This window comes from Rattus norvegicus, chromosome 18 (genome assembly GCF_021556685.1).
Source record: "Rattus norvegicus strain SHRSP/BbbUtx chromosome 18, alternate assembly SHRSP_T2T, whole genome shotgun sequence".
NCBI classification, from domain to species: domain Eukaryota; kingdom Metazoa; phylum Chordata; class Mammalia; order Rodentia; family Muridae; genus Rattus; species Rattus norvegicus.
Genome location: NC_141551.1, coordinates 1,191,497 through 1,204,765, shown reverse-complemented (window position 1 = coordinate 1,204,765; position 13,269 = coordinate 1,191,497). Strand labels below are relative to the sequence as shown.

The following is a 13,269-nucleotide window of genomic DNA, read 5'->3' as shown; positions in this document are numbered from 1 at the left end:
GGGTTCAGTCTTGGCAGGACCAAGGGCTTCCCCTTCCACTGGTGCTCTTACTAGGCTATTCATTGCTACCTATGAGGTTGGAGCCCAGGGTCAGTCTATGTATAGTCTTTGGGTAGTGGCTTAGTCCCTGGAAGCTCTGGTTGGTTGGCATTGTTGTTCATATGGGGTCTCGAGCCCTTTCAAGCTCTTTCAGTTCTTTCTCTGATTCCTTCAACGGGGGTCCCATTCTCAGGTCAGTGATTTGCTGCTGGCATTCGCCTATGTATTTGCTGTATTCTGGGTGTGTCTCTCAGGAGAGATCTACATCCAGTTCCTGTCAGCCTGCTCTTCTTTGCTTCATCCATCTTATCTAATTGGGTGGCTGTATATGTATGGGCCACATGTGGGGCAGGCTCTGAATGGGTGTTCCTTCTGTCTCTGTTCTAAACTTTGCCTCCCTATTCCCTGCCAAGGGTATTCTTGTTCCCCTTTTAAAGAAGGAGTGAAGCATTCACATTCTGGTTATCCTTCTTGAGTTTCATGTGTTCTGTGCATCTAGGGTAATTCAAGCATTTGAGCTAATATCCACTTATCAATGAGTGCATACCATGTGTGTTTTTCTGTGATTGGGTTACCTCACTCAGGATGATATTTTCCAGTTCCATCCATTTGCCTACGAATTTCATAAAGTCATTGTTTTTGATAGCTGAGTAATATTCCATTGTGTAGATGTACCACATTTTCTGTATCCATTCCTCTGTTGAAGGGCATCTAGGTTCTTTCCAGCTTCTGGCTATTATAAATAAGGCTGCGATGAACATAGTGGAGCATGTGTCTTTGTTATATGTTGGGACATCTTTTGGGTACATGCCCAAGAGAGGTATAGCTGGGTCCTCAGGTAGTTCACTGTCCCATTTTCTGAGGAACCTCCAGACTGATTTCCAGAATGGTTGTACCAGTCTGCAATCCCACCAACAATGGAGGAGTGTTCCTCTTTCTCCGCATCCTCGCCAGCATCTGCTGTCACCTGAGTTTTTGATCTTAGCCATTCTGACTGTGAAAGACCCCAGCTTAGCAGCAGTAACGCCATTTTACAAGGCTGTACTTAAGATGACTGGTTCAGGGAAAGGTTAGAACACTGAGTACACAGCGGCTGCCAAGCAAGATATGTTTGGTTGAAGGCCTGGCAACAGGACGACTTCGGTTGAACACCTGACAATGAAAAAAAGCCCCGGGAGAGGTCCCACACCCTGGTGGGGGGCCGAGTCAGTCGTTATGTTCCAAGAAGGTAGCTAAGAAACTTGCCCCCGGGCTGAACCCTTGGGGGGCCGAGTCAGCCGTTATGTTTCAGGAAGGTAGCTAGGAAACTTGCCCCCGGGCTAAACCCTTGCCATATTAGAATCCACCAATTATATCCCTGTAACCATGCATCTGCTTCTGTATGCTTGCTTCTGCTCCCCAAAATCCTATAAAAGCCCATCCTTGGTTCCGTGGGGCGCGCCAGTCCCCCGAGTGACTGAAGTGCCCGCAGGTGCCTGTGCCTGTGTATCCCGACAATAAACCAAATCCTCTTGCTGATTGCATCCGTGGTGTCTCGGTCTGGTCTTTGGAGTTGGAGGGTCTCCATCCCGAGGGAAAGTTCTCTCTGAGAGCTTTTCATTTGGTGTGTTGGCCGGGAAAGGAGATCCTCCACCCAGGGACCACCGACCACCCACTGGGAGGTAAGCCGGCCAGCGTCTGTCTGATTCTGTCTCGTTCTGCCTTATTCTGTCTGTTCTGTGAGCGCTCAGCCAGGTCTGTTCTGTGAGCGCTCAGCCAGGTTCTGTGAGCGCTCAGCCAGGTCTGTTCTGTGAGCGCTCAGCCAGGTCTGTTCTGTGAGTGCTCAGCCAGGTCTGTTCTGTGAGCGCTCAGCCAGGTTGTTTGGAATTTGGGCGGGACGAAGAAGGAGCTGACGAGCTCGGATTTCTCGCCCCGCAGCCCTGGAAGACGTTCCAAGGGTGTTAGGGCCCGACTTTTCGGGGCCCAATCTGGGACTCTGGTTAGAGGAGAAGGATCCGGACTAACGGCACCTCTGTCTGTATTTTTGGCTTTCAGAGGACCCCGGACCTTTGCCACCTCCATCTGACTTTTTGCTTTCAGTTTGGTACCAAAGCCGTGCAGCACGCCTGTCTGTTGTTTGTTTGACTGTTGGTGTTGTTTGTTTTCTCTGTGTCCTAATCTTCCTTAGAACTAACATGGGACAGTCCCTAACAATGCCCCTAAGTCTCACTCTTGATCATTAGAAAGACGTCCATGACCGGGCACACAACCAGTCCGTCGAGGTTAAAAAAGGAAAATGACAGACTCTCTGCACATCTGAGTGGCCCACTTTCGGAGCGGGATGGCCAGTGAATGACACATTTAATAAGATCATTATTTTACAGGTTAAAGATCGGGTCGTCCACGGACATCCTGACCAGGTTTCTTATATTATCACTTGAGAGAGTCTCGCCTTAACCCCCCCCCCCCGGGCGGAACCCTTCGTGGACCCGAATTGGCCTCCCCTCAACCCCCAGCCTGTCCCCTCGGCCCCGCCCGGTCTGCCGGCCACGTCTTCCTCTCTCTACCTTTGTGAAATCAGAGCCTTCTAAGAAACCTGTCCTCCTGGCAGACCCAAACTCCCCTCTCATAGATCTTCTCTCTGACAGGCCCGGCTAAAACGGAGGAGGCAGAGCTGCCGGCCAGATCAGTTGCCGGGCCACAGTCTGATAAGGGTTTCTCCCCTGTCGCAGGGAGATTGCACAATAAGCGCGAGGTGATGCCAGATTCAACCTCCCAGGCTTTAACCGGTGGCCAGACCCAATACTGGCCATTTTCAGCAGCTGACATTTACAATTGGAAACAAAACAACCCTTCTTTCTCCAAAGATCCGGTGGCACTCACCGACCTAATAGAATCTGTTTTACTTACCCACCAGCCTACTTGGGATGACTGCCAACAGCTCTTACAGGCCCTCTTAATCTCAGAAAAAAAACAAAGAGTGTTCCTAGAGGCCAGAAAGCATGTTCTGGGAGATGATGGGTGTCCCACCCAGCTGCCTGAAAAAATTGATGCTACATTCCCACTTAAGAGACCAAACTGGGATTTTAATACAGCTGAAGGTAAGGGACACCTACGCCTTTATCGCCAGTTGCTTCTAGCGGGTCTCCCAGGGGCTATACGACGCCCTACTAATTTGGCTCAGGTAAAACAGGTATTACAGGAAACAGGGGAAACTCCCTCCGCCTTTCTAGAGAGACTTAAGGAGGCCTACCGTATGTACACTCCCTATGACCCAGATGACCCAGGACAAATGACGAGTGTCTTTATGTCCTTCATCTGGCAGGCTGCTCCAGATATCAGGACTAAGTTACAGAGGTTAGAAAATTTGCAGGGCTATACATTACAGGATTTACTTAAAGAAGCTGAAAAGATTTTTAATAAGAGAGAGAATTGAGTCGAATCTTGGCCGCCGTAGTTCAGGGCCAAAAAAGGAAGGGAGATAGGGGGGAGCTCGAAAGGGGCTGAAGCTGGATAAAGATCAATGTGCCTATTACAAAGAGAAAGGACACTGGGCCAGAGAGTGCCCCAAGAAGCCTGGCGGACCCCAAAAGCCTCGACCACGAACCTCCCTCTTGGCTCTAGATAAAGATTAGGGAGGTCAGGGCCAGGAGCCCCCCCCCCCCCCCGAGCCCAGGGTAACGCTTAAAGTTGGGGGGCAGCCGGTTACTTTCCTGGTAGACACAGGAGCCCAGCATTCAGTCCTCACCCAAACTTCAGGACAACTCAGCGACCGGACGGCCTGGGTACAAAGAGCTACTGGTGAGAAACAATACCGATGGACTACGGACCGCCGGGTTCAGCTGGCTACCGGTAAGGTGACCCATTCCTTCTTACATGTTCCGGACTGCCCGTACCCTCTGCTGGGCCGTGACCTGCTCACCAAACTAAAAGCACAAATTCATTTTGAGGAAGGAGGGGCCCAAATAACTGGCCCCCACGAAACTCCCCTTCAAGTTCTAACCCTATGAACCGGGACAGGACATTGGCTTGGGCAGAGACTGGTGGGATGGGGTTGGCGCTCCAACAGCCCCCCCTTAATTACAACTCCAGTCTCCATAAAACAATACCCCCTGTCACATAAAGCTTATCAAGGTATAAGGCTTCACATTACGAGGCTTCTAGATCAAGGCATCCTAGTCCCCTGCCGGTCGCCTTGGAATACGCCTCTTCTGCCTGTTAAGAAACCCGGCACTGGAGCTTATAGGCCAATACAAGACTTGAGAAAGGTCAACAAGAGGATAGAAGATATTCATCCGACTGTTCCAAACCCTTACAATTTGCTCAGTAACTGTTCATCGATGAGAAACAGGGATATGCTAAAGGGGTCCTAACACAAAGGTTGGGACCCTAGAAACGCCCTGTGGCCTACCTGTCTAAAAAATTAGACCCTGTGGCCTCCGGCTGGCCCCTGTGCCTAAAGATGGTGGCTGCTATTGCTGTCCTGATCAAGGAAAATTGACTTTGGGACAGCCACTCACCATCCTAGCACCCCACGCAGTGGAGGCCTTGGTAAAGCAGCCCCCAGACCGCTGGCTCTCTAATTCTCACACCAAGCCTTGTTACTGGATGCAGAACGGGTTCAGTTTGGGCCCGTAGTCACCCTCAATCCTGCCACCTTGCTTCCTCTACCAGAAGAGGCAGAACAGCATGACTGCCTACAAGTCCTCACAGAAGTACATGGAACCAGGCCGGACCTATCAGACCAGCCTCTTCAGAATGCTGACCACACATGGTACACGGATGGCAACAGCTTCTTGACAGAGGGAGAGCGAAAGGCTGGAGCTGCGGTCACTACAGAGGACAAAGTGATTTGGGCGAAAGCCCTGCCTGCTGGTACCTCCGCACAACGGGCTGAACTCATCGCCTTGACTCAGGCGCTCAAGATGACAAAAGGTAAGAGGCTAAATATATATACAGACAGCCGTTATGCCTTTGCCACGGCACACATCCACAGGGTGATCTACCGGAGGCGGGGGCTGCTCACATCTGAGGGTAAAGATATGGCTAAAATTCTGGCCCTCTTAGAAGCCCTATTCTTGCCCAAAAGACTGAGTATTATACATTGTCCAGGACACCAAAAAGGGCACAACCCAGAGACACAAAGAAACCGGCTGGCCGATGCCACGGCGCGAGAAGCGGCCATGAACAAACAAATCTTGCCCTTAAATAGCCCAGACCAACCCACGCCCCCACCAGTGGGACAAACCAGTTGGGTTTATGCCCATGAGGACATAGAGCTCCTAAAAAAATGGGGGCCATCTACCACCCTCAACTAAAACAGTGGGTCTACAAAGGACTTTTGAATTGATCTCCTTTTTACATAAATTAACCCATTTGGGGTTTAAAAAGATGAAAACCTTACTAGATCGGGAAGAGATAAATCTGTGTTTTTTTTTTTTAAATTGGGACAAAGCGATACAAAAGGTGACTGAGAGTTACAAAGCGTGCACTCAGGTTAACCCAAGAAGGACCATGATTGGACAAGGAGTTCGTCCTAGGGGACACCGTCCCGACATCCATTGAGAAATTGATTTTACTAAAATTAAACCAGATATATATGGATACAAGTATCTCCTAGTGTTTGTAGACACCTTCTCAGGATGGGTCAAAGCCTTCCCCACAAAACACGAGACTACAAAAATGGTCACTAAGAAGCTCCTCGAGGAAATCTTTCCCAAGTATGACATGCCTCAAGCGTTGGGGTCGGACAACGGGCCCGCTTTCGTCTCCCAAGTAAGTCAGTTGGTGGCCAAATTGCTAGAGATTGATTAGAAATTACATTGTGCCTATAGACCCCAGAGTTCAGGTCAGGTAAAACACATAAATAAAACAATTAAGGAGACTTTATCCAAACTTACGCTTACAACTGGCTCAAAGGATTGGGTGGCCCTCCTTCCCCTAGTTCTATATCGGGCCCAGAATACCCCGGGCCCCCATGGTCTAACTCCTTTTAAAATAATATATAGAACACCACCCCCATTTGTCCATTTCTTTGATTCAAACATTGCTGATTTTGCTGACAGCCCTTCTCTGAGGGCCCATTTACAGGCCCTACAGATTGTACAGAGAGACGTCTGGAGACCTTTGGCCGCTGCTTACCAGGACAAGCTTGAGCATCCGGTGGTGCCACACCCGTTCCAGATTAGAGACACCATGTGGGTGCACAGACACTAGACCAAGAATCTCGAGCCACGGTGGAAAGGACCCTACACCGTCCTCCTGACTACCCCGACCGCCCTAAAGGTAGACAGAGTCTCGGCTTAGATCCACGCACCACACGTCAAGACAGTCCGGTCTGAGGAATTGACTAATCACAACACTACACCCCAGACATGGAGAGTTCAGCGCACTCCAAACCCCTTAAAGTTAAAACTCCTACGTGGCTCCTCCTAGCCCTTTTGTGGCCTAGAGTCAGTGGGGGAATAAGCCCCCACCAGACAGAAATTTCTTGACCAAGTCGAGTGAAAGATTTCACTCAAAGTTAACAAAAAAAAAATGGGGGAATGAAAGACCCCAGCTTAGCAGCAGTAACGCCATTTTACAAGGCTGTACTTAAGATGACTGGTTCAGGGAAAGGTTAGAACACTGAGTACACAGCGGCTGCCAAGCAAGATATGTTTGGTTGAAGGCCTGGCAACAGGACGACTTCGGTTGAACACCTGACAATGAAAAAAAGCCCCGGGAGAGGTCCCACACCCTGGTGGGGGGCCGAGTCAGTCGTTATGTTCCAAGAAGGTAGCTAAGAAACTTGCCCCCGGGCTGAACCCTTGCCATATTAGAATCCACCAATTATATCCCTGTAACCATGCATCTGCTTCTGTATGCTTGCTTCTGCTCCCCAAAATCCTATAAAAGCCCATCCTTGGTTCCGTGGGGCGCGCCAGTCCCCCGAGTGACTGAAGTGCCCGCAGGTGCCTGTGCCTGTGTATCCCGACAATAAACCAAATCCTCTTGCTGATTGCATCCTGTGGTGTCTCGGTCTGGTCTTTGGAGTTGGAGGGTCTCCATCCCGAGGGAAAGTTCTCTCTGAGAGCTTTTCAACTGGTGTGAGGTGAAATCTCAGGGTTGTTTTGATTTGCATTTCCCTGATGACTAAAGATGTTGAACATTTCTCTTTAGGTATTTCTCAGCCATTCAGCATTCCTCAGCTGTGAATTTTCTTTTAAATATTATTTATTTGATGTATATGATTACACTGTAGCTGTCTTCAGACACACCAGAAGAGGGCATCAGATCTCATTACAGATGGTTGTGAGCCACCATGTGGTTGCTGGGATTTGAACTCAGGACCTCCGGAAGAGCAGTCAGTGCTCTTAACCACTAAGAAGCCATCTCGCCAGCGGCAGCTGTGAATTCTTTGTTTAGCTCTGAACCCCATTTTTTAATAGCGTTATTTGTCTCCCTCCAGTCTAACTTCTTGAGTTCTTTGTATATTTTGGATATAAGCCCTCTACCTGTTGTAGGATTGGTAAAGATCTTTTCCCAACAGTGCCCTTTGCCTTACAGAAGCTTTGCAGTTTTACAAGATCCCATTTGTGGATTCTTGATCTTACAGCATAAGCCATTGGTGTTTTGTTCAGGAAATTTTCTCCAGTGCCCATGTGTTCAAGATGCTTCCCCAATTTTTCTTGTATTAGTTTGAGTGTATCTGGTTTGATGTGGAGGTCCTTGATCCACTTGGACTTAAGCTTTGTACAGGGTGATAAGCATGGATCAATCTTCATTCTTCTACATGCTAACCTCCAGTTGAACCAGCACCATTTGCTGAAAATGCTATCTTTTTTCCATTGGATGGTTTTGGCTCCTTTGTCAAAAATCAAGTGAACATAGGTGTGTGGGCTCATTTTTGGGTCTTCAATTCTATTCCACTGGTCTATCTGCCTGTCTCTGTACCAATACCTTACAGTTTTTATCACTATTGCTTTGTAATACTGCTTGAGGTCAGGGATGGTGATTCCCCTAGAAGTCCTTTTATTGTTGAGGATAGTTTTAGCTATTCTGGGCTTTTTGTTATTCCAGATGAATTTGCAAATTACTCTTTCTAACCCTATGAAGAAATGAATTGGAATTTTGATGGGGATTGCATCAAATCTGTAGATTGGCCATTTTTACTATATTAATTCGGCCAATCCATGAGCATGGGAGATCTCTCCATCTTCTGTGATCTTCTTCAATTTCTTTCTTCAGAGACTTGAAATTCTTATCATACAGATCTTTCACTTGCTTGGTTAAAGTCACACCGAGGTATTTTATATTATTTGGGACTATTATGAAGGGTGTTGTTTCCATAATTTCTCAGCTTGTTTCTCTTTTGTGTAGAGGAAGGCTACCGATTTATTTGAGTTAGTTTTATACCCAGCCACCTTCCTGAAGTTGTTTACCAGGCTTCGTAGTTCTCGGGTGGAACTTTTGGGGTAATTTAAGTTTATTATCATATCCTCTGCAAATAGTGATATTTTGACTTCTTCCTTTCCAATCTGTATCCCTTTGACCTCCTTTTGTTGTTTGATTGCTCTGGCTAGGACTTTGAGAACTATATTGAATAAGTAGGGAGAGAGTGGGCAGCCTTGTCTAGTCCCTGATTTTAGAGGGATTCCTTCAAGTTCCTCTCCATTTATTTTAATGTTAGCTACTGGTTTGCTGTATATGGATTTTATTATGTTTAGGTATGGGCCTTGAATTCCTGTTCTTTCTAGGACTTTTATCATGAAGGGGTGTTGAATTTTGTCAAATGCTTTCTCAGCAGCTAATGAAATGATCACGTGGTTTTTATCTTTCAGTTTGTTTATATAGTAGATTACATTGATTGTTTTCCATATATTGAACCATCCCTGCATCCCTGGGATGAAGTCTACTTGATCATGATGGATGATCGTTTTGATGTGTTCTTGGATTCAGTTTGCAAGAATTTTATTGAGTATTTCTGTGTTGATATTCATAAGGGCAATTGGTCTGAAATTCTCTTTCTTTGTGGGGTCTTTGTGTGGTTTCGTTATAAGAGTAATTGAGGCTTCATAGAAGAAATATTTGGTAGTCCTCTATCTGTTTCAATTTTGTGGAATAGTTTGGACAGTATTTGTATGAGATCTTCTATAAAGGTCTGATAGAAATCTGCACTAAACCCATCTTGTCCTGGGCTCTTTTTTGGTTGGGAGACTTTTAATGACTGTTTCTATTTCTTTAGGAGTTATGGGGTGGTTTAAATATTTTATCTGGTCCTGATTTAACTTTGATAGCTGCTGTTTGTCTAGAAAATTGTCCATTTCCTCCAGATTTTTGAGTTTGTTCAATATAGGCCTTTGTAGTAGGATCTGATGAGTTTTGAATTTCCTCTGATTCTGTTGCTATGTCTCCCTTTTCATTTCTGATTTTAATAATTTGGATACACTTTCTGTGCCCTTTGGTTAGTCTAGCTAAAGGTTTATCTATCTTGTTGATTTTCTCAACAAACCAGCTTTTGGTTCTGTTGATTTTTTGTATAGTCCTTTATGTTTTCACTTGGTTGATTTCAGCACTGAGTTTGATTATTTCCTGCTTTCTACTCCTTTTGGGTATATTTGCCTCTTTTTGTTCTAGAGCTTTTAGGTGTGCTGTCAAGTTGCTGATATATGCTCTATCCGGTTTCTTTCTGCAGGCACTCAGAGCTATGAGTTTTCCTCTTAGCACAGCTCTCATTGTGTCCCATAAGTTTGGGTATGTTGTACCTTCATTTTCTTTAAATTCTAAGAAGTCTTTAATTTCTTTCTTTATTTCTTCCTTGACCAAGGTATCATTGAGTAGATCATTGTTCAACTTCCATGTATAAGTGGGAGGATTCACATTTCTGTGTGTCACTAAGAACATTTGTAACTCCACTTTTATATTACTGAACACAGAGAGATAGAGCTTGTGCCCAACAAAAAGCTTAACTTCCCACTGACAAGTGTTCATGGTGTTGGGAGGTACTCTGCATGTTTCCAAAGGAGAAAAGCAATCATCTATATAACCTAGCCACAAACCCTGAAACCTATTAACAGTGATCTACCTGAATGATATATGGACATAAAAGTGGCATGAGTGTTATGGGAGGAACCAATCACTTTTGGGTTGGTTTTAAGGCCTGCTCCATGAGATGACATCCACACCTGACACTGTTAAAGTGGCTAAGAACCTGAGACTAGACAGATTGTGGGCCTAGTGGAAAACCTACTAATACTGTTCTGCTAAAGAAACACAGCAATAAAATGACTCCTAATGACATACTGCTAAATCCATAGATCAGTACTTCACTCAACCTTATCAACGAATCTTCTTGCAATACATGTGAATTAACAAAGAGACCCAGAAATGGACAGTGTACAGAGAGTGAGAGACTTTGAAGCACTCATTCCTAAATGGAATGTCTTCTTCAAACACCTCCTCAGGGCTTGTGTCAGTGCGGAAGAGGATGCAGAGAGACTGTAAGAGTCATAAGCGATGTATGACTCCAAGGAAGATGTGAACACAGAAGAACCCCATGAGACTGTGACAGCAGGCACAAGACTACCACAGGTTCAAACCAGACAAACTTCAGCACCAAGGAAGGGAAGTGAACACAAAGCCCCATCCTAACCAAGAAGCTATTTGCAGTTGATGCCTGCTGAGAAGTTGAAAACTAGTATTCTACAATGGAATTTCACTGTGTGTATCAACAACATTTCAGGGCAAGATCCCATTATCAGGAGTAGGTGGACAGCATAGGATCTCATGTTTGCTTGCTTGTTTGTGGACTTTTCATTTTGTTTTATTTTAGTATTTTTATGTTTGATTTGGGTGGATATAGACATTACTCAGTGGTTTAGAGCACTGGCTACTCTTGCAGATGTTCAGTTTCAGTTCCCAGCTCACAACTGCTTGTAACTCCAGATTCAGGAGAACTTATGCTCTCTTCTTAGGCATACATGTGGTATACATATGGACAAGTAGGCACACATACACCACACAGAAATTATTTTAAAAAAAAAGGAAAAGTAGAACCCTAGGATGCATCAGAATTTCCACAATCACATGATAGTATTTGAATGGACAATGAGAAACATTTTTTTTTGTTTGTTTGTTCGGGTTTTTTTGAGACAGGGTTCTTCTGTGTGAGTCTGGCTGTCCTGGAATTCACCCTGTAGGTTTGTAGATCAGGCTGGTCTTGCCCTCAAAGCCTCTGCCTCTCTCTGCTGGAATTAAAGGCATAAGTCTTTTTTGTTGTTGTTGGTTTTGTTGTTTGTTTTTTGAGACAGGGTTTCTCTGCTTAGCCATGGCTGTCCTATCACTCACTCTGTAGACCAGACCTGCCTCTGCTTTCCAAGTGCTGGAATTAAAGGCATGCACCAAAATGCCCATCAAAAAACATATTTTAATGAGAAAGCCACAGATGAAAAGTAGAAGTATGGAGAAAAAGCATTTTGTGGATAAGCAGTTTTTTGTGGTTTGTTTTTAAAAAATATATTAAACTGTCGTTCAATCGTTTAGCTTGCCTCTTCCTCTGGAATGGTGTTTTCTTTGAAGTAACTTGTTCTTACTACTACAGGTCATCATTGGCATGGAAATATCTTCCTGGAAGTATGTTCAGTAATGCTGAAAAAAATAAGCAAGCACGGAAGCGTTCTGAGCTGCCACGTCTGAGGCTGTGAGTCGCCACTGCTGCAGTTATGGTGTCAGTAATTAACACTGTGGATACCTCTCATGAGGACATGATTCATGATGCACAGATGGACTATTATGGCACCCGCCTAGCAACCTGCTCCTCAGAAAGGTCTGTCAAAATTTTTGATGTGCGAAATGGAGGGCAGATCCTCATCGCAGACCTCGGAGGTCATGAGGGGCCAGTGTGTCAGGTGGCCTGGGCTCACCCCATGTATGGCAATATCCTGTCTTCCTGTTCCTATGACCAGAAAGTCATTATCTGGAAGGAGGAAAACGGTACTTGGGGAAAGACCCATGAGCACTCAGGACATGACTCCTCAGTGAACTCTGTTTGCTGGGCCCCTCATGACTATGGCCTGATCCTGGCCTGTGGGAGTTCAGATGGTGCCATCTCGATGCTGACTTATACAGGGGAAGGCCAGTGGGAAGTGAAGAAGATTAACAATGCTCACACGATTGGCTGTAATAGTGTCAGTTGGGCTCCAGCTGTTGTGCCTGGAAGCCTTATAGACCAACCATCGGGACAGAAACCCAATTAAATCAAGAAGTTTGCATCAGGTGGCTGTGTCAACCTCATCAAGTTGTGGAGGGAAGAGGAGGATGGCCAGTGGAAGGAGGAGCAAAAGCTAGAGGCACACAGTGACTGGGTTCTAGATGTTGCCTGGGGCCCCTCCATTGGCTTGCCCACCAGCACCATTGCCAGTTGCTCTCAGGATGGTCAAGTGTTTATTTGGACTTGTGATGATGCCTCAGGCAATATGTGGTCACCTAAACTCCTACACAAGTTCAATGTGGCACATGAACTGGTCCATCACAGCAAATATCCTGGCTGTGTCAGGTGGAGACAATAAGGTGACCCTGTGGAAAGAGACGGTGGATGGACAGTGGGTGTGCATCAGTGATGTCAACAAGGGCCAGGGTTCTGTGTCAGCCTCCATCACAGAGGGCCAACAGAATGAGCAATGACAACACAGGCAGCCTGGTCTTCCTGTTACCTATTCTGGAACAACCTCCAAACAACTGGGAAGAGTCATCCCATTGCTACCAAGGAGTGCTCACACATGCAGCACTGGGTGTTCACCTGCCTTACTGGGATTCCATGTGTTCAGTAATTTAATGTCCATCTGAAAGTATTCATGTAAGGAACAAATGACTATTATTTTTAAATATTTTTGGCCATTTTTAACTATCTTTTGGTTCAGGCTGTTTCCAAGCTAATAAAAATCATATTGCATAGAAAAAAAATAAGCAAGCACAACACACACACACACACACACACACACACACACACACACACACACACACAAGTTTGTATTTCAAGATATTCCTATGTAGTGTGGATTCTGTCCTAATTTCTCTCTCCCTCCCTCCCTGTCTCCCTCTCTCCCTCCCTCCCTCCTTCCTTCCTTTTCCTTCCTTCCTACCGACCTTTTTGGCTTGTTGAGATAGGATTTCTCTGTAGTTCTGGTTGTCCTAGAACTTGTCCTGATCTCAAACTCAGAGATAGACCTGCCTCTTCCTCCTTCTTCTGGGATTAAAGGTGTGCACCACCAC

General features: G+C 45.8%; 1 protein-coding gene and 1 pseudogene across 1 annotated transcript; both read left to right on the top strand.

The window, feature by feature from the left end:
- Positions 1-2,658: 2,658 nt before the first annotated feature.
- On the top strand, positions 2,659-7,023 carry LOC147999640 (uncharacterized). The gene is made up of 4 exons (XM_087593652.1): positions 2,659-3,119; positions 3,778-3,870; positions 4,693-4,953; positions 6,084-7,023. Exons 1-4 carry the CDS (start codon positions 2,777-2,779, stop codon positions 6,092-6,094), a joined length of 708 nt encoding a protein of 235 aa, XP_087449778.1. The 5' UTR covers positions 2,659-2,776; the 3' UTR covers positions 6,095-7,023.
- A 4,675-nt stretch (positions 7,024-11,698) lies between these two features.
- On the top strand, positions 11,699-12,768 carry Sec13-ps2 (SEC13 homolog, nuclear pore and COPII coat complex component, pseudogene 2; annotated as a pseudogene).
- Positions 12,769-13,269: the final 501 nt, after the last annotated feature.